The following is a 21,619-nucleotide window of genomic DNA, read 5'->3' on the forward strand; positions in this document are numbered from 1 at the left end:
CTCCCCTGTCCGGATGGGCAGCTCTCCCCTCTCCGGATGGGCAGCTCTCCCCTCTCCGGATGGGCAGCTCTCCCCTCTCCGGATGGGCAGAGCTCCCCTCTCCGGATGGACAGCTCTCCCCTCTCCGGATGGGCAGCTCTCCCCTCTCCGGATGGGCAGCTCTCCCCTGTCCGGATGGGCAGAGCTCCCCTGTCCGGATGGGCAGCGCTCCCCTCTCCGGATGGACAGCTCTCCCCTGTCCGGATGGACAGAGCTCCCCTGTCCGGATGGGCAGCGCTCCCCTCTCCGGATGGGCAGAGCTCCCCTCTCCGGATGGGCAGAGCTCCCCTCTCCGGATGGGCAGCGCTCCCCTGTCCGGATGGGCAGCGCTCCCCTGTCCGGATGGGCAGCTCTCCCCTGTCCGGATGGGCAGAGCTCCCCTGTCCGGATGGACAGCGCTCCCCTGTCCGGATGGGCAGAGCTCCCCTCTCCGGATGGACAGAGCTCCCCTCTCCGGATGGACAGAGCTCCCCTCTCCGGATGGGCAGAGCTCCCCTGTCCGGATGGACAGAGCTCCCCTGTCCGGATGGGCAGAGCTCCCCTGTCCAGATGGGCAGAGCTCCCCTGTCCGGATGGACAGAGCTCCCCTGCCCGGATGGGCAGAGCTCCCCTGTCCGGATGGACAGAGCTCCCCTGTCCGGATGGGCAGAGCTCCCCTGTCCGGATGGGCAGCTCTCCCCTCTCCGGATGGGCAGAGCTCCCCTGTCCGGATGGGCAGCGCTCCCCTGTCCGGATGGGCAGAGCTCCCCTCTCCGGATGGGCAGCGCTCCCCTGTCCGGATGGACAGCGCTCCCCTCTCCGGATGGGCAGAGCTCCCCTGTCCGGATGGGCAGAGCTCCCCTGTCCGGATGGGCAGAGCTCCCCTCTCCGGATGGGCAGCTCTCCCCTCTCCGGATGGGCAGAGCTCCCCTGTCCGGATGGGCAGAGCTCCCCTGTCCGGATGGGCAGAGCTCCCCTCTCCGGATGGGCAGAGCTCCCCTCTCCGGATGGGCAGAGCTCCCCTGTCCGGATGGGCAGAGCTCCCCTCTCCGGATGGACAGAGCTCCCCTCTCCGGATGGACAGAGCTCCCCTCTCCGGATGGGCAGAGCTCCCCTCTCCGGATGGGCAGCTCTCCCCTGTCCGGATGGGCAGCTCTCCCCTCTCCGGATGGGCAGAGCTCCCCTGTCCGGATGGGCAGCTCTCCCCTCTCCGGATGGGCAGCTCTCCCCTGTCCGGATGGGCAGAGCTCCCCTGTCCGGATGGGCAGCGCTCCCCTGTCCGGATGGGCAGCTCTCCCCTCTCCGGATGGGCAGAGCTCCCCTCTCCGGATGGGCAGAGCTCCCCTGTCCGGATGGGCAGCGCTCCCCTGTCCGGATGGGCAGCGCTCCCCTGTCCGGATGGGCAGCGCTCCCCTCTCCGGATGGGCAGAGCTCCCCTGTCCGGATGGGCAGCGCTCCCCTGTCCGGATGGGCAGAGCTCCCCTGTCCGGATGGGCAGAGCTCCCCTCTCCGGATGGACAGAGCTCCCCTGTCCGGATGGGCAGAGCTCCCCTCTCCGGATGGACAGCGCTCCCCTCTCCGGATGGACAGAGCTCCCCTCTCCGGATGGGCAGAGCTCCCCTGTCCGGATGGGCAGTTCTCCCCTCTCCGGATGGACAGAGCTCCCCTGTCCGGATGGGCAGAGCTCCCCTGTCCGGATGGGCAGAGCTCCCCTCTCCAGATGGGCAGAGCTCCCCTGTCCGGATGGGCAGCGCTCCCCTGTCCGGATGGGCAGCGCTCCCCTGTCCGGATGGGCAGAGCTCCCCTGTCCGGATGGGCAGAGCTCCCCTGTCCGGATGGGCAGAGCTCCCCTGTCCGGATGGACAGAGCTCCCCTGTCCGGATGGGCAGCGCTCCCCTGTCCGGATGGGCAGAGCTCCCCTCTCCGGATGGACAGAGCTCCCCTGTCCGGATGGGCAGCTCTCCCCTCTCCGGATGGGCAGCGCTCCCCTGTCCGGATGGGCAGAGCTCCCCTGTCCGGATGGGCAACGCTCCCCTGTCCGGATGGGCAGCGCTCCCCTGTCCGGATGGGCAGAGCTCCCCTGTCCGGATGGGCAGCGCTCCCCTGTCCGGATGGGCAGAGCTCCCCTGTCCGGATGGGCAGCTCTCCCCTCTCCGGATGGGCAGAGCTCCCCTCTCCGGATGGGCAGAGCTCCCCTGTCCGGATGGGCAGCTCTCCCCTCTCCGGATGGGCAGAGCTCCCCTCTCCAGATGGGCAGAGCTCCCCTGTCCGGATGGGCAGCGCTCCCCTGTCCGGATGGGCAGCGCTCCCCTGTCCGGATGGGCAGAGCTCCCCTGTCCGGATGGGCAGAGCTCCCCTGTCCGGATGGGCAGAGCTCCCCTGTCCGGATGGGCAGAGCTCCCCTGTCCGGATGGGCAGAGCTCCCCTGTCCGGATGGGCAGAGCTCCCCTGTCCGGATGGGCAGAGCTCCCCTGTCCGGATGGGCAGAGCTCCCCTGTCCGGATGGGCAGAGCTCCCCTGTCCGGATGGGCAGAGCTCCCCTCTCCGGATGGGCAGCTCTCCCCTGTCCGGATGGGCAGCGCTCCCCTCTCCGGATGGACAGCTCTCCCCTCTCCGGATGGACAGCTCTCCCCTGTCCGGATGGGCAGCTCTCCCCTGTCCGGATGGGCAGAGCTCCCCTGTCCGGATGGACAGCTCTCCCCTCTCCGGATGGACAGAGCTCCCCTCTCCAGATGGGCAGAGCTCCCCTGTCCGGATGGGCAGCGCTCCCCTGTCCGGATGGGCAGAGCTCCCCTGTCCGGATGGACAGAGCTCCCCTCTCCGGATGGACAGAGCTCCCCTGTCCGGATGGGCAGCGCTCCCCTGTCCGGATGGGCAGAGCTCCCCTGTCCGGATGGGCAGAGCTCCCCTCTCCGGATGGACAGAGCTCCCCTGTCCGGATGGGCAGAGCTCCCCTGTCCGGATGGGCAGCTCTCCCCTCTCCGGATGGACAGAGCTCCCCTCTCCAGATGGGCAGAGCTCCCCTGTCCGGATGGGCAGCGCTCCCCTGTCCGGATGGGCAGCGCTCCCCTGTCCGGATGGGCAGATCTCCCCTGTCCGGATGGGCAGAGCTCCCCTGTCCGGATGGGCAGAGCTCCCCTGTCCGGATGGACAGAGCTCCCCTGTCCGGATGGACAGCTCTCCCCTCTCCGGATGGACAGAGCTCCCCTCTCCAGATGGGCAGAGCTCCCCTGTCCGGATGGGCAGAGCTCCCCTGTCCGGATGGGCAGAGCTCCCCTGTCCGGATGGGCAGAGCTCCCCTGTCCGGATGGACAGAGCTCCCCTGTCCGGATGGGCAGAGCTCCCCTGTCCGGATGGGCAGAGCTCCCCTGTCCGGATGGACAGAGCTCCCCTGTCCGGATGGGCAGAGCTCCCCTGTCCGGATGGACAGAGCTCCCCTGTCCGGATGGACAGAGCTCCCCTGTCCGGATGGGCAGAGCTCCCCTGTCCGGATGGACAGAGCTCCCCTGTCCGGATGGGCAGCTCTCCCCTGTCCGGATGGGCAGCTCTCCCCTCTCCGGATGGACAGAGCTCCCCTCTCCGGATGGGCAGAGCTCCCCTGTCCGGATGGGCAGCGCTCCCCTGTCCGGATGGGCAGCGCTCCCCTGTCCGGATGGGCAGCGCTCCCCTGTCCGGATGGGCAGAGCTCCCCTGTCCGGATGGACAGAGCTCCCCTGTCCGGATGGGCAGAGCTCCCCTGTCCGGATGGGCAGCTCTCCCCTGTCCGGATGGGCAGAGCTCCCCTGTCCGGATGGGCAGCTCTCCCCTGTCCAGATGGGCAGAGCTCCCCTGTCCGGATGGGCAGCTCTCCCCTGTCCGGATGGGCAGAGCTCCCCTCTCCGGATAGGCAAATGCTCCCCTGTCGGGATGGGTAGCGCTCCCCTGTCCGGATGGGCAGGGTTACAGAGAGGACCTAAAGAGGCAATGTGGGAGTGGAGCCAGCTCTGGGGACCAAAGGTTTACTCTTCCATTTACTAGTAAGTGACTTTGGGCAAGGTACTTAGTTTTTCTGTGGCCCTGTCTTCTAATTTATACAACGGGAATAATAATGACAATAATAACCTAATAACGTAGCTGTTATGAGGATAAATGAGTGAAGTAACATTTGAAAGACTGGCACACAGAAAGCACTTACTACATATTAATTGTTGTGAACATTGTGCTTGGAAGTAGCAAGTCTCTAAAAGCACTGCCGTTTTCCCACCCGCTTCCAGGCCAGTTGTTGCTGGGATGCATGGAAGGTGATCCCCTTAACGGGGGATGCTTTCTGGATATTACACACCCCCAAGGATGGCCTTCCTTCATCATTCCAAGAATTCCAGTGCCTTAAAAATAATATGTGTTAGTAAAAAATCTAAACATATCTCCCAGAAGTGATGGGGCAGCAATATGAAGAGCCCTCCGGGAGTGAAGGAGCGGCTAGAGTCACAGCTGGTGACCGAAGGAAGAAAGGAAAGGGAAGGACAAGACAGAGCGCAGCTTTTCAGATGCCTCTTGAGAATTTATGTCTGGACGATAGAAGCTACTTTTTAATGAATGAAAATAATGTTTCAGTTGATGCATTTTAAAAAGATTGTATCTTAAGATGTTATTGACCCGCTAATAGTTCAGAAAACAACAATTTCTACTGCTACTTTTTATGGGAAACCCAAGTTATAAAATAGACCCAGATTCTAAATATGTTTAAATGACTAATCCTTTGGAATAATAAAGGTTTTATCCAGGAAACAGAGAAGAGAAATGAAACAAAGCTTTTTGAAATCAAACTTCTGTGAAAAAAAATCTATGGATTTTTTTCCATGCTCCTATATGAAAAGTTATGTTATTGATAATGTTCTGAAGTCAGGACAAACTGCAGGGCATGCGGCCAGCTGCCTGTGTTTGTAAATAAAGTTTTATTGGATTACATTCACACCCGTTCCTTCGCATGATGTCTGTGTTTAGTTTTGTGCGACAGTGGCCAAGTGGAGGAGTTGTAACACAAACCAGGATACTTACCGTCTAGCTCTTTGAGGAAAAGCTTGCTGACCTCTGTGTGAAGTCCTGGCGCTGTACAGGTTGGTAGTGGTGGTTGTTGCTAGTATGTGAGGGACAGTCGAAGGGAAGCCTAATGATTAAGCATAGAATTTGGAGCCATGCTCACCTGAACCTAAGGCCCAGTTCTGCCTTCTGGGTGTATGAGCTTGGACCTTGGCAGCATTGTGATCTTGTAACCTTGACCTTCCTAAGCCTCAGTTTCTGCCTCTGTGAAATGGAAGTAATGATAACAGTACTTGCTTTGCATAAGGGAGTTTCATGGGAATTAAGATGATGCATTTAAAGCATTTAGCTCAGTGACTAGCACCACTACAGGAAGTAGTTGCAATAAAGTAAGAACACAATTAAATTGGGAAAAAGTTCCTTAGACCTGGGATGGAAGACAAAATGAGGGCAGTGCGTAAGGAGGAGGTGAGCTGAGAGTGGCCCTATGGGGGTGGGGTGGTGGGAGGTCAGACTCAGCACAGGGAGGGCTCTGGCAGGTGCCCGAGGAAGGCTGGAGTCCTGGAGGCAGGCAGTGGCTGGAACCCTCCCTTCAGCTTCTGCTCTCAGGGCCCCTGGGAAGATTCCTTAGGTGCTGCGAGCCTCAGCCATCTGATCTGTTCAGTGGGGAGAGTGATCAGCAGGCTCCTGCTTCCTCGGGGCTGCTGGGAGGGTTGGGTGAGATGTGCCTGTGCAGCACGTAACACGTGGTGCTCAGTACGGGCAGCCACTGCCACTGAGGACTGAGCTTGAGGAGCGACTCACGGAGGGGGGAGTGTCACATGTGAAGACCAGGGGAGGAGAGGTGGGTCCAGGTTGACAGTGACATGAAGACGGAATCCATTTTCAGGCAGACACAGTGAGAGGGACCAGGACAGACAAACCCTCAGAGTGCCTGCCAGAAGCACGGCCGGTGCTGCTCTGTCTGCTCGGGGCACAGGGGGCTCGGAGCGAGCATCCAGGCCCTTGGACTCCGAGGCTTGACTGCGAAACAACTTTGCAAATAATGTTGATGCTGAGACAGGAATTTCTGTGGGAGTAAGTTTTCACGAAGATCTGCCAGTTCCTTACTGAGTCCTGGTTGACAGGGATCTTCCTGGTTCACCGTCTGTCATCACAGCTGCCTTCCCTGCTGCCCTGGCTGCTCGGAGTCTGTGTGAGCTGGAGGGAAAGGATTTAAAACAGGAAACCGGCTGTGTGGTTGCTAAGTAGCCCGTCAGCATCGCTGAGCCTGAGGCTGACTAGAAGCCGTGCTCCCTCTCCTGTTCCCCCAGCTGCGTTGTGTTCCGTTGGAGCAAATCAAGCTTGAGATGTGGAAATGTCATTGTAAAGATTAAACATTGCAGGTAGGTTGATGCTTTTAAATGATCTCCCGTCACCCTGCCATACCTTTGAATTAGTTTAACTGGAACCCAAGAGACTGGAACTTAATTAGAATTTAATTGGATTGCTATATTAGACAGCGGCTAGCAGCTGTGCTGTACACTTCATTTGGAAATGCTTGTGTAAAGTGGATGATTTGTACTTAAGCAGTGTCTGCTAAAAGGCTTCTATTGTTAGCATGGAAAGAAGTGTGAATTCAAGAGTACATTTCAGTGGAAGTCGGGTCTGCGGCTCACACGCCCACGTGGCTGTGGTAACCCGGGGCAGGCCCTGCTGCGGCAGAGCCCGGTCAAGCGGACGGAGTGGAAAGGAGTGTTGTTTGTAGGTAGATCTTCCCGGCAGCTTCATCTGGGAGCCCAGACGATGTCTCTCACTCCAATTCTTGATCCCATTTCCTATGGCTTTGCGGCCCCCTGAAACGGCCCTCCCCTCGTGGCAGTTTGTGATCTTGAAGGCCATTCCCATAAGGCTCAAGGGGAGCAGAGCTAGAGTTTCTCTCTGATGGAACTAACGCAGGTCAGTGACCTACTTTGGAATGAACCCTGGGAACTAAGAGGAGTTGGTGGGGTCTTAAGCAAAGGAGCCCTACCCAAGGCACATAGCTTAGAGTTGGGGAAGGGTGGATCCCAAAAAGTACTCAGGGTGCTGCTACCAGAAGACAGAGGGAGGCTGGGCAGTTATCTTGGCTGGGACTCATGTTGCAAGCAGCAGAAAACTGGCTTAACTACGAAGGGGAGAGATGTTGGCTCCAGAGATGAGAAGTTTCTGAGATAAAGATGGAAGTCTTCAGCCATGGCTCGTGTGCATTGTGGGTAGAGCATCAACCCATGCACCAAAGGGTCTCAGGTTCAATTCCCAGTCAAGGACCCATACCTGGGTTACTGGTTCGAACCCCGGCCCCAGTTGGGGCACGTGAGGGAGGCATCATCTCTCACATTGATGTCTCTCTCTCTCTCTCTTCCTCCCTCCCTCCCTCCCTCCCTCCCTCCCTCCCTCTCTCTCTCCCTCCCTCCCTCCCTCCCTCCCTCCCTCCCTCCCTCCCTCCCTCCCTCCCTTTCCTCTCTCTAAAAGTCAATGGAAAAAATAGCCTCAGATGAGGATTAGCCAAAAAGAAGAAGGCAGGCTTTGGGCCTGTTGATTCAGGGCTCAGTGGACTTGGTTTGCTTCTGCCTCTCTGCTTGGCCTCTTGCAGAGCTGGCTTTGTCCTTAGACTGCCTTCCCTGGTGATGTCAAAACAGCTACACCCCTGGCCTGGGCGTTGCCTCTACCCACGGCATCAGCCACAAGGAGAGAGTGGCCAAACTCTTAGAAACGTGAAGGGAGTCATTTCTCAGAAGCTCCCGCATGTCTCCTCCCACACCTACCACTCTGACATTGACCTGCCCTTTCCTGGTCCAGCCAGTGCCGTGGCCAAGATGAGTGGGGCCATATAGGTTAGGTATAGGAGGACGGTGAGGGGTTCTCCGAGCTGCCTTATCACGGTTCCCTGGAGCTGGACATGGGGTTAATCCTCTACAGACATCATAGCTGCCACCAGCGGGAGGTGGTTGCTGGACATGGAATGAACCACAGTGGGCCATGTCTCAGTCTTTACTTTCTCTCTAGCATTTAGCACAGGGCTTGGCATGTAGTCCTCAGTAAATGTATACTGAACAGCGCCAACCTGGACCAGTGCGCCTTGCTTAACTTGGAAAGATAGCGGGCGTTTTATGAATGAGTAGAATGACAGTTGAAAATAAATCTTATCCAGCTTTACATATGGATGCAATGCAGTCTGGAGAGAGGTCCTAAGACTTCCTGCCTCTTTCCCTCTCACATGCAACATCACATCTTCCCTTCGTTTATGGTTACTCTTCACACTCCATTACAATGAAGAGCATTGTAAATAATAGGTGGCATCCGGAAACTATTTCTAATTCCTAATAAGTCCTTTGATGATCTCATGACACTGAACTTTTCTACTGTGAATAATTCAGTAAAACAAAAGCATTTTTAAAAATTCTTTGCCCATTTAACAGTCATTTATTGTATTTTTAAAAAGAAATAAAATACCTGAATATCTTCTAAAAGATGCCAGGGTTCTGGTCAGTAAGGGAAGAAACTCCATTTCGTAGCCTTGAGCAATAAGGGGAACCAGAAACACCATAAGCTTCTGTTTAAAAAAAAAATTCCTGAGGAGTGGGAAAAATAGATTCTCGCGGAGAGGTGCAGCAGAATTATTCTAGCCTGGCTCCTTTTCATCCGGAACTTGGCCATGACCTTGTGGCCCATGCTGGAAGTCTTGGTCAATATTCTGTGTTATGAGTGCATATTTTTAACTTTTTTTGAGAAGTATCATTTTTCTCTAATGAAATTCTTAGGCGGAGGGTGGGGGGATGAACCCGTGTATGAAGTTTGACCTCTGGTTAGAGTCCAAGTATGTGCTCATTTCTGCGATCCTGGCTATCAGTCGGTTTCATCATGTTGGGGGACAGGGATGGGGTCTGGGAGTTTACTGTGGAGATATCTACATGGGAAAGGAGGCTGTGGCTTTCTGAGCACACACCAGGCCCACGCCTTATCTGCAGCCCTTGTCCCTGCTTTGTCCATGTCCCCATCTCCCGGGCCAGGCCCTGGGGTGGCCACTCTAGGTTGGCTCTGCCCAATGGGATGGTCCGTCCCGGGAGGGGCCTACCAGCCTACTCAGAATCTCCTGTGAGGGTGTCAGACACAGAGAACAGAGACCATAAGGAGAACAGAAGAGGAGAGGGCAGCCAGCAGGAGAAAGCCAGGAGTTAGCAGAGAGGCGGGTCAGTCGGGAGAGGGCAGCAGGAAAAGTCCCAGCCTGAGAGCTGAGTCCCACCTGGAACCGGAACCAACTGGAGTGAGAACTGCTGGTGGACAGCGGGCAGCTGGTCCTGGGCCCTGAACAGCATTGGCATGTCTGCTTCCTGAGCCCTGGCCCTGTCCCCAGTCAGAGGAATCCTCATCCTCCTTACAGTAACCCACGTGCTAGATTATATTAATGTTCAAAAATGTCTGTGGCTTCTCCCTGAGGGAGGCATGGCTGTGGGACTGCTTTGGTCAGTGGGATGAATAGACATGACATATGTCATTTCTAAACACACCTTAAGAGTGAAAGAGTGACTCACCATGTTCTCTTTAGGGGATAACTAGACATATCTCAGAAAGAGCTTTCCCCGCCGGCCTGAGGCCTGCGGTGAGGACGGCATGGAGCCGACCCCAGCTGCCTGAATGCTCGTGTGGCCTGGGTGAGGACCAACTACTGATGGGATAAGCTTCTCAGAATTGGGGTTGTTGCAGCTAAATCTAACCTAAAGTGACTTTTAAAAACCCAGTAACCAAGGTAACCCAAGCTCATTTCTCTCCCTCACAAACCCACGCAGCAGCCGTGGCCAACTACTCTGCACCTCTATGGGCCTTATGCTTGATTTTGCGGGGTATGACCCTGTGGGGATGACCCTGCAGGGGATGACCTTGCTGGGATGGCCCTGTGGGGATTACCTGGGGTGGGGACGACCCTGTGGGGATGAGCTTGCTGGGGATGAACCTGTGGGGATGAACCTGGGGGGATGACCCTGTGGGGATGACCTTGCTGGAGATTACCCTGAGGCAATGACCTAGGGAGGATGACCCTGTGGGATGACCTTGCTGGGGATGACCATGTTGGGGATGACCTGGGGAGGATGACCCTGTGGGGATGACCTGGGGGTAGGGGGGGTTGACCCTATGGGGATTACCCTGTGGGGATGACTGTGTGGATGAACTGGGGGGGATGACCCTGTGGGGATGACCTTGCTGGGGATGACCTTGTGGGTATGACCTGGGGAGGATGACCCTGTGGGGATGACCTGGGGGGGATAACCCTGTGGGGATGACCTTGCTGGAGATGACCCTGTGACAATGACCTAGGGAGGATGACCCTGTGGGGATGACCTTGCTGGGGAGGATGACCTTGCTGGGGATGACCTGGGGGGGATGACCCTGTGGGGATGACCTTGCTGGGGAGGACCTGGGGAGGATGACCCTGTGGGGATGACCTTGCTGGGAATGACCTTGCTGGGGATGACCCTGTGGGGATGACCTTGCTGGGGATGACCCTGTGGGGATGATCTTGCTGGGGATGACCTTGCTGGGGATGACCTTGCTGGGGATGACCTTGCTGGGGATGATTACTTTATTTGCCTGATGCAGAGTCAGTGACTTTCCAGGGCGAGTTGTTTCCCTTTCCAGTCTTCATTCCCTCTATTGCACGTGTACACAATAGACTGCATACACACAAGATGATGTGTGTGTGTCTCCTATCATATGTGTATCCAACATACAAATCAGCACAGAATACTGTCTGGGTGGAACCCTGCTGCTTGCCTTTTCTCTGTTTGAAGTTTGAGTCTTTCGTGATGATGTTTTCCTCCCCTCTTCCCTCCCCCAATCTTGTTATAACATTTTCCCCAGCATATAGAAGAGTTGATAGAATTTCAGGGTGGACACCCACATTTTACCTCCGGGATTCTTCAGTTGCCACTTTTCTTTATTTGCTTCTTTGCATAAGCATCCAACTATCTATCAATCCGGGAGTCGCAGACTCATGATGATGTAATGAGGTCTTCTTCCTTGACATTTAGTCTTTTTCTTTTCAGTTCTGGATTTTTAAAAATTTCTTTTTAACCTTCTATGAGGCTGTCTTACCTGTTTCCTCTGCTCACCCACACTTGCACATTTTCACCCTTTACCAATCATGAACTCAGTGTGTTTGCATTAAGTAAACCCACTCACTTAATCACACACTTCACAGTTTTTCTTACTTCCTCTCTTATCTCTTCAGTCACCACAAATTTCCATTGGCTTTCTCTTCTCTCAGCTCCCAGCAGATCATGTTAAACAACCGAGAACACTACCCCCACTGTTCTGCCTGCCTGAGTATTCCCAGCACTTCTCGTTCACCCGGAGCACAAGGCAAACACAATCTTTTCCATTTTATTTCTTTGCAACAAAGTGATTACATTTGTCTTCAAGACCTTCATACATCAGACCATTTGGCTATTTTAAGTCTATTTAATAGAGCCATTCAAGCTGCCTTCCCTCCGCAGAAGGAATCTTTACCCCTGCCCAGTGCGGCCAGTGCCGGGGCCCAGGGTGGCCAGTGCCGGGGCCCAGGGCGGCCAGTGCCGGGGCCCAGTGCGGCCAGTGCCGGGGCCCAGTGCGGCCAGTGCCGGGGCCCAGGGCGGCCAGTGCCGGGGCCCAGTGCGGCCAGTGCCGGGGCCCAGGGTGGCCAGTGCCGGGGCCCAGGGCGGCCAGTGCCGGGGCCCAGGGCGGCCAGTGCCGGGGCCCAGGGCGGCCAATGACAGGGCCCAGTGCGGCCAGTGCCGGGGCCCAGGGCGGCCAATGACAGGGCCCAGGGCGGCCAGTGCCGGGGCCCAGGGCGGCCAGTGCCGGGGCCCAGGGCGGCCAGTGCCGGGGCCCAGTGCGGCCAGTGCCGGGGCCCAGGGCGGCCAATGACAGGGCACAATGCAGTTGTTGTATGGCAAGAAGGAGGCACTGCCACTCCACAGGGCTGGGTTGTTTAAATTATTCACAGCAATTCATGCTAGATACATATTTGTGTTGCTATATAAGTATTTTCTTATTTTGGTTAAAAGTGGCTTTTTAAAGGGAATCCTACTCTTACAGTGCAGACATAGAAGCCCCGTACATGGCCTAGTACCGTGGTCAGCAAACTGGCTCACGAGCCACATGTGGCTCTTTGGCCTCTTGAGTGTGGCTCTTCCACAAAATACCACGGCCTGGGCGAGTCTATTTTGAAGAAGTGGCGTTAGAAGAAGTTTAAGTTTAAAAAATTTGGCTCTCCAAAGAAATTTCAATCGTTGTACTGTTGATATTTGGCTCTGTTGACTAATGAGTTTGCCAACCACTGGCCTAGTACATTTCATTTTAGTCCCCTGGTCAGCAGTCTTTCAATTTTTAATAAAAGTGTATCAGCAATGAGATAAAGGACTAAAAACAATCTCCAGCCACCACTATATTTTCTTACTAACAAGTAGAATAAAGCTTTTAATGAAAAATCTTCAGCACTTTCCTTTTGGTAAGAATCAATCCCACAGCAGTGTTTTCAACCTTCTGTAAGAGTCAAAAGCTGGTTATTGCAAAGTGAAGGGATAAAAAGAAAAATTATTCATAATAAAATATTATGGGAAGAAAATTTAGAGAAATTGTTTAGATTTAGATGAGCAATTCCTGGTTATAAATGTCAGAATTTCTGTTCACGAGTTCTTCTTGCTTTAATGCTTGGGAGTTGAGTGATGAATTCGTTCCTACATTTGCTGACTGCTCATTGACCACCACGATGGACACTGACCAAGGCACTGACCAAGCACTGCAGACACAGAGGTAAAGACAGACCCCCTCCTCAGACAGCTCAGAGTTTGGAGGGAGACAGGCACATGGTCAGGCCTGTCTGAGGTGCCATGACGGGCATGCAGCCTGGGGTGGGAGCCTCCCCTAAAGGGCAGGGGGCGAGGCTCAGAAAGCCTTCCCGAGGACGTCGTGAAGGACAAACGGGACTTCGCCAATCGGAGAAGAAAGGAATAGTTGTTAAAACTCTGTTGCACATTAACAGCTCAGTACAAACTGGCTTAATAAAAGAAGTAAATTTATTGGCTCATGTGCCTGAAAGGTCCAGGGGATTTGGGCTTCAGACAGAGCTGGATCCAGGGTCTAGTACAATTGTTACAGAGATTCGGATCAATCAAACAATGCAGGAGAGTTTGGAGAGACACACTTTATTCACCGTGGTGGGCTTAGAGAAAATGAATTCAAATTCTAAGCAAGGCTACAAGCAGAACTTCCCTTTTTATTAAGGAGCCAGCCCTATGTGCACTTAGTGGTTATCTCGCTGCTGGCCTTGAAAACAACACAGTTCTATCCAATTAAAAAATACACCTGGCATGGCATTGAAATTATGGGCATATCTAGTCTCTGTCCTACAAGGTCAGACAGCTAAGTTTATCTTCCTCATTATTCAAGCAGGCTAAAACAGGCTAGAAAGCAAAGTTATTTTTTTAGAATAAGAGTCTGTCTAAAACAACAGCAGAGAATTCCAAACAGTAATTTTACAAAATAGGGGTTTTCCTTCTCACAGTGTCATTAGGAGTCTGCCATTGGGGGTCTATCTAATAGCATCTCCCTTCTTTCTTGCTAATATAACCTCAAATTTGTTCTGTTTCTTTTTTTAAAAAAAAATATACTTTTATTAATTTCAGAGAGGAAGGGAGAGGGAGAGAGAGATAGAAACACCATTGATGAGAGAGAATCATTGATCGGCTTGCCTCCTGCACATCCCCTACTGGGGACCGAGCCCACATTCTGGGCATGTGCCCTTGACCGGAATGGAACCTGGGACCCCTCAGTCCACAGGCCGACGCTCCATCCACTGAGCCAAACCAGCTAGAACTCTTTCTTTCTTCCTTTCTTTCTTTCTTTCTTTCTTTCTTTCTTTCTTTCTTCCTTTCTTTCTTCCTTCCTTCCTTTCTTTCTTTCTTTCTTTCTTTCTTTCTTCCTCCTTCCTTATTTCCTTTCTTCTTTCTTTTAGTAAATTTTTATTGTTGAAAGTATTATATATGTCCCCCGTTTTCCCCCATTGACCCCCACCCTCACCCTAGACCTTCACCACCCTATTGTCTGTGTCCAAGGCCATGCATATCTGCATACAACGTCTTTGGTTGATTAACTCCCACCAACCCACCCTCCCCGCCTTCCATCCGAGATTCCACTCTGTGTTCTATGCTTCCATGTCTCTAGATTCGCTCTGTTCATCAATTTATTTTGTTCATTAGATTCCATATATGAGTGAGGTCATGTGATACTTGTCTTTCTCTGACTGACTTACTTCACTTAGCATGATACTCTTGCCAGATTCATTTATTAAGTTTAGTAGTTTTTTGGTGGAGTCTTTAGGGTTTTCTACATACAATATCATGTCATCTGCAAGTAATTGATCTTGGGTCAAATGGCAGTTCCATATTTAATTTTTTGAAGAGACTTCATACTGTTTCCATAATGGCTGAATTCCCACCAGCAGTGCACTAGGGCTCCCTTTTCTCCACATCCTCGCCAGCACTTGTCATTGATTGACTTGTTGATGGTACCCATTCTGACAGGAGTGCAGTGATATCTCATTGTCATTTTAATTTGCATGTCTCTGATGATAAGTGACTTTGAGCATTTTCTCATATGTCTCTTGGTCATCTGTATATCCACTTTGGAGAAGTATCTATTTAGGTCCTTTGCCCATTTTTTAAAATATATATTTTTAATATATATTTTTAAAGATTTTAGAGAGGAAGGGAGAGCGAGAGAGATAGAAACATCAGTGATGAGACTGAATCATTGATTGGCTGCCTCCTGCACACCCCCTAGTGGGGATTGAGCCCGCAAACCAGGCATATGCCCTTGACAAGAATCGAACCCAGGATTTTCAGTCTATACGTCGCTGCTCTATCCACTAAGCCAAACTGGCTAGGGCTGCCCATTTTTTAATTGGATTTTTTGTCTTCCTTCTGTTAAGTTGTATGAATTCCTTATACATTTTGGATATTAACCCTTTATCAGATGTATCATTGCCAAATATGTTTTCCCATACAGTGGGCTCCCTTTTCAAAATGTATAAGGAATTCATACAACTTCCTTCTGTTAAGTTGTATGAATTCCTTATACATTTTGGATATTAACCCTTTATCAGATGTATCATTGCCAAATATGTTTTCCCATACAGTGGGCTCCCTTTTCATTTTGTTGATGGTTTCTTTAGCTGTGCAGAAGCTTTTTATTCTGATGTAGTCCCATTTGTTTATTTTCTCCTTAGTTTCCTTTGCCCTAGGAGATGTATCTGTAAACATATTTCTATGAGTCTTGTCTGAGATTTTGCTGCCTGTGGTTTCTTCTAGGATTTTTATGGGTCCCAGCTTACATTTAAGTCTTTTATCCATTTTAAGTTTATTCTTGTATATATTGTAAGTTGGTGTTTTAGTTTCATTTTTTTGAATATACCTGTCCAGTTTTATCAATAGGAGACTGTCTTTATTCCATTGTATGCTCTTGCCTCCTTTACCAAATATTAATTGAGCGTAATGGCTTGGGTCAATTTCTGGGGTCTCTGTTCTGTTCCATTGATCTATATGCCTGTTCTTGGGCCAGTACTAGGCTGTTTTGATTACAGTGGCTTTGTAGTACAACACGATATTGTGATCCCTCCCAACTTTCTTCTTCTTTCTCAAGATTGCTGCAGTTATTTGGGGTCTTTTTTGGTTCCATATAAATTTTTGGAGTATTTTTTCTAGCTCTGTGAAATATGCCATTGGTATTTTAATGGGGATTGCATTGAATCTGTAGATTGCCTTAGGTAATATGGACATTTTAACGATGTTAATTCTACCAATCCATGAACACAGTATATTCTTCCATTTGTTTATATCTTCTTCTGTCTCTTTTTTCAACATCCTGTAGTTTTCCAAATACAGGTCTTTTGCCTCCTTGCTTAAGTTCATTCCTAAGTATCTTAACATTTTTGTTGCAATGGTGAATGGGATTATTTGTTTAGATTCTCTTTCTTAGAATTCATTATTAGTTTATAAAAAAGCCATCAGTTTTTGGGTGTTGATTTTGTATCCTGCTACATTGCCAGATTCATTTATTAAGTTTTTTGGTGGAGTCTTTAGGGTTTTCTATGTACAATATCATGTCATCTGCAAATGAGTTTTACTTTCTCCTTTCCAATTTGGATGCCTTTATTTCTTCTTCCTGTCTGATCACTATGGTTAGGACTTCCAGCACTATGACGAACAGGAGTGGTGAAAGTGGGCATCCCTGTCTTGTTCCTGTTCTTAAGGGAAATGGTTTTAGTTTTTGACCATTGAGTATGATATTGACTATAGGTTTGTCATATATGGCCTTTATCATGTTGTGGTATGATCCCTTTATTCCCACTTTGCTGAGAGTTTTCAATCAAAAAAGGGTGTTGGATTTTGTTGAATGCTTTTTCTGCATTGATTGATATTATCATGTGGTTTTTGTCTTTCAATTTGTTTATGTGATTGCTGTGACCTTCACAGCAAGTTCAGGATGACTTGTAGGAGGACTGTCAACACAATGAGTAAGCTATATAAGAAATATGAATTTTGAAGGCATGGGGGGGGGGGGGCAGGTGGAAACCTCTTTTGTGAAGACACTCACCAAGACTGGATCCCATCTACTTTTATTCACTTTGAATACACATTTGTCCTTAAGCAATACATACAGGCAGAATAAAGGTATTATCTGGTATATAATGTAAAGATTATCAGGTCAGGAAATCGCCTCGAGCCATTGCAATCACAGCAGGAGCAATCTTGTGTTGAAGGTCCATTGGCCTTCCAATCTCTCTTTTGCACTTTTATGCTAAATGCTGTTATGCTTTGGCCTCCGGCATGTGATATATCACATTTATTGATTTGTGGATATTGTACCAGCCTTGCATGCCTGGAATAAATCCCACTTGGTCATGGTGTTTGATCTTTTTAGTATATTGCTGGATCCGATTTACTAATATTTTGTTGAGGATTTTAGCATCTGTGTTCATCAGGGATATTGGCCTGTACTTCTCTTTCTTTGTGGTGTCTTTATCTGGTTTTAGAATTAGGATAATGCTGGCCTCATAAAAAGAGGTGAGAAGTGTTCCTTCCTCTTGGATTTTTTGGGATAGTTTGGGGAGGATAGGTGTATTTGTTCACTTTCCTTGGAATTGCTATGTCCTGTTTCCAAATACATCACATTCTGAAATGCCAGAGGTGAGGACTTCAATAAGTTAATTGGAAAGTTAATTGGGCGGGAGGGAGGGGGCACAACTCAACCCATAGCACCGCCTTCTCTCCTCTCTCAGATCTCCTCCTGGCACCTCCCATTGGTGGGACCCAACTAGAGAGGAAAGGAGCTGGTTGATGTGAACCATAAAATGAGCCTCCGGAGGCCGGGCAGGGTGCAGGGTAGACGTGGGTGGGCAGAGAGGCTTCCAGCAGACCCTGTGCGGCCTTCCTTCAGGGCAGGAGCCTTGCACCAGCCACCCGCACCTCTGACTTACTGTGCATGAGCCCTGCCCTCCTAGAGGAGAGCCACCCTCCACCTCCCGGTTAGATAACACGTCTCTAAAAGGAGGTGACTGGTCGTTTGGGTCACAAGAGACTTGAAATGGACTGGGAGGCAGGTACCTGGCGCACCACCGAAAGCCCAGCCTTCTCTCCATGACTCCAGGCCGTTTCCCTGGTTTCCGAGCCTCTCTGTCGCCCAGGGACTACATCCAGCTGCATGGAGGAGAACTCAAGGACTGGGAATAGCCTGAGTGAAGCTCATCTCTCCCTGCGTGTCAAGATGTCCAGAGCAGGCCAGGCCCGTGGCTCCCGGAAGTCCTCAAAGGCCAGGGTCCAAACTCACTGCTCCCCGTCTTCGGCCCTGCGCCTGTGATCCAGGCTGACAGTAGAGGAGACTCCAGGGAGAGGGGGCAGAAATGAAGAGCAGAACTTTCTCAGAAACCACAGGGCACGGCCACTTCTTTCTCATCTGCAGAACTGTGCTCCTTCTCTCGTGGGAGGCGGGGACGTGTCGTTTGTGCCCTGGGCTGAGAGTCAGGCTCCTTAATACAGATAAAGTAGTGAGCGGCTCTGGGTGGGCAGCAGGCAGGGTCGGCCACTGGCCAGTGTGCCTGTGTGCCTGGCTCCCCGTGCCCCCGTGGACGTGGCTCCCCCATCTGAAAGTGACACCTAGACCTGGAGTAACCTGTTCTGAGGATTTGAGTGAACTGGGGGAAAGCAATAACTACAATTATTTCAATTTAAATAAATCCTGAGAATGGTCTAAAGCCACATGCGGCTCTTTGGCCCCTTGAGTGTGGCTCTTCCACAAAATTAGGAGTACCCTAATTAAGTTAATAACAATGTACCTACCTATATAGTTTAAGTTTAAAAAATTTGGCTCTCAAAAGAAATTTCAATCGTTGTACTGTTGATATTTGGCTCTGTTGACTAATGAGTTTGCCGACCACTGGTCTAAAGCAAGTAATAAGCTCCCTCCTGTGGGCCCTGCCTTGCATTAGCACTGCTGCCAGACCTGGCTTATCCAGAGGACAGGAGACATCTTCAGGATTCTTGCCATCGCCTGCAGTGCCGTCTGCTGCTGTCCTCATGAGCTTCGTGGAGGACGCGTGCGTGTGTCCTGTGGCATAGCAACCAGTTAGCCTCTCTTCCTTTGTCCTGCTTAGACATGTGAGCAAAGAATGTAATTTAATTCTTTCTTCTCTCTTTAGAGGAAAAGGACCAAGTTCATTGCCTGTGATTTTCTGACTGAGTGGTTATACAAGTAAGTTTTTCACGAATATTCAGTGATCCCAAAGATTCAATAATGTTGATTTGCAAGCAGGATAGCAACAATTGACTTGAATTCTTCCTTATTGTTTTCTTGTCAATCAAACATATGGCATCCTGACCAGTCAAAATCCAAAGAGGACAGGGGAGCCGTTCACAGATTTCTTCTCCATTCCCTTTGTGGAGCAGTGGCTGAAGCAACAGTAAGTGCCGACAGAGGTTTGAATAATTTATTCCTGATTTTAAAATTGTTAGTTTTCTCCAATCTAAGAGAACTAACTCATATAACCATCCCGGGCCCCAGGTCAGTTACATCTGTGGCTCTTGCCGCTCGTTATTTTCAGTCTAGGCTCAGGCATCTACCATGCAGTGATTATTCAGAAGCACTGGAGAAACAAAATAGAAAACTTTAAACAACTCTTATCCTAAATAACTCGTCTCTCCATTCTCGCCCTCTCCCTTCCTCCCTCGCTTCTCCCTCCCTTCCCCTTCCTTGAAGGTCATTATGTCTCAGGAAATAGGACTCAAGTTTTCTAACTATTCATTTTTAGTTATATGCATCGGTTCTACATTCAAACCACTAGGACGTGACAGATAAGATTAAAACTCTCTGACCATCCTTCTAATGTGAGTCTTCTCACAGAAATAATCCGTTTGCTCGATAGTACATCTTCCCAGAGCTCTTAAATTCATTATGAACCCTATGAAGGTGACCTCTAGCATATGAAATTAGTAATGCTATTTATGTGGGCTGTTTTCGTCAGTGACAGAGCAATGATACTTACTGAGCACCTGTGTCAGCATCCGTGGCTTCATAAAAATTAAAATGGTACTAATGTAACTCAGTGCAATAAATCCTTACTGAATACCTACCAGGCGTGCTGCATAGAGTGGGTGCTATCGGGCAACAGCCTTGGCGTGAGAGGCGTGCTTACACTGGAGGTCGTCCGTGGTGAGGGTTCTGATTGAGAGGGTGGCAAAGCACTGTGGGAGATGGGCTGTCCTGGAGGCCTGGCGTCGGCCTAGGTGGGGCAGTGGCCAAGCTGGTTGCTGCCCAGATTTGGTTTTGAGAGGCAAGACCTCAGGTATGATCTCCTTCCTGAGTACGCCCTGGACAGGAAGAGTCCAAAGCAGGCAGGAGCCAAGGTTCTTCAGGGGAATGAGGGCAGGAGCCAGGAAACTCTCTGATCCCGGTTTCCCAGCCTCGTGCTATTGACCGCAGGGCAGCCAGGCTGCGCTCACCTTGGAGATGGCTGGGGCCAGACAGTGGGGAGGCACGCCCTCCTGTGGTCATGCCCAGAGCTCAGGTGTCACGCAGGAAAAGGGCCCCTGGGTCCTGGGGAGAGGGGCAGATGTGGGCCCAAGTGAGACGCCTCCTGGCATTGGGGAGGCCTGGGGCCCCTTCCAAGACCTGGCTCTGAGTGTGCACAACCCACCAACCAGTTCCCTTCCATCATCCCGTTCTCCCTCCCCACGCTCCTTCATAGCCCAGCTCCAGCAACAGTGGACGGAGGGTTACTGTGGTCAGAGCCTTGGGCTGGCAGGAAAGCATGGCTCCAGTGATCTCAGAGGTCCTGGCGAAAGGGAGATGGCTTTTTAGGTGGGTCAGACAACTCTTTCTGTGGAAGATTGTAAATCTTTTAGGATTTGAAGGCCACTATGGTCTCTGTTACAGCTGCTCAGCTTCACCATTGTAGCACGAAACCCACAGAGAGAACATGGGGACAAATGGATGTGGCTTTGTTCCAATCCATCTTTATTCACAAATGCAGATTTGGCCCAGGGGCTGTAGTTTGGTGCTCCCTGTCTTATGGGGATGCCAATAACCTTCCCACCCATAGTCTCACGCAAGGGCAGGTGGTAGAAATAGAAGTGAGTAGATGGAGAAGGTGGAAGGCTGCAGAAAGTTATGATCAGGGCAGGAATGTGGGAAGTCGAGATGTGATGGTCTCCATGACAACCCATTCTGAGCAGTAACTGTTCCATCGAGTGGCTGACATGAGGGAAGATGGGATGTGGAATGGTGTGGACTTGGAGCCGTGGTGCTGGAGGTGTCCTCAGTGTGAATGTAAAGTGTCTGGGGGCTGTGGGTGGGTGGGGGGTTGAAGAAGATGACAGCAAGTCAAATTCGGAAGCTGTCCAAGAGGTTTAGGAATGTCGTAGAAATCCGAGGAGTGCGCATGGACCCTTCTTCCTGGCGACGGGTTTTAAGGACAGTTGGGTTGTAGTGTACGTGCCCTTTATGCTAATTCAGGGCTATGCTCTTGGGAGATAAAGAGAGAAGAATTTTGTAAAATGCAAGCAATTCTACTCTGGAGGTGAAGCATAAAATAGGACACAAGACTCAGATTTTCCCTCCGCTGTTCTCAGAGCAGCTCATAAAGCAGCTACTGCCTTCTGTCTGTCCCTAGTCACCTGCTAAGCACTGATATGATGTTTAGTCAAGTGCAATTCTGAACAACTTATAAATGTCACCTAATTCAGCTTGTGTTACAACCCGAGAAGGAGGAAATGTTACTGTCCCCATTGTATTAGGCTAGCCTAGGCGAGGTTGTAGTTACAACACTACCAACATACCAGCGGCTCAACCCAGTGACAGTGTATGTGTTGCTCCTACACTGACTGGTCCAGGTTGGACAGCCTTCTTATAAATTATAATATTTGGAATATGGGATCTGCAAGGTCACTGAAACAAAGGAAGAAAAGGATGGAGGAGGCGCCGGTTCCTAACCTTCTCACCTCTCCTTACTGTCCCTCCTCCCATGGCGCCAAAC

General features: G+C 51.1%; 1 protein-coding gene across 1 annotated transcript in view; it reads left to right on the plus strand.

The window, feature by feature from the left end:
• The window catches only part of IQCK (IQ motif containing K), a 113,862-nt gene that overhangs the window by 29,170 nt on the left and 63,073 nt on the right, over positions 1-21,619 (plus strand). The window contains exons 5-6 of the mRNA XM_054714376.1: positions 18,788-18,840; positions 18,971-19,048. Of these exons, the coding sequence (XP_054570351.1) occupies positions 18,788-18,840; positions 18,971-19,048 (131 nt within the window). The remainder of the gene's footprint in view (positions 1-18,787; positions 18,841-18,970; positions 19,049-21,619) is intronic.

Source organism: Eptesicus fuscus, chromosome 4 (genome assembly GCF_027574615.1).
Source record: "Eptesicus fuscus isolate TK198812 chromosome 4, DD_ASM_mEF_20220401, whole genome shotgun sequence".
Classification (NCBI taxonomy): Eukaryota; Metazoa; Chordata; class Mammalia; order Chiroptera; family Vespertilionidae; genus Eptesicus; species Eptesicus fuscus.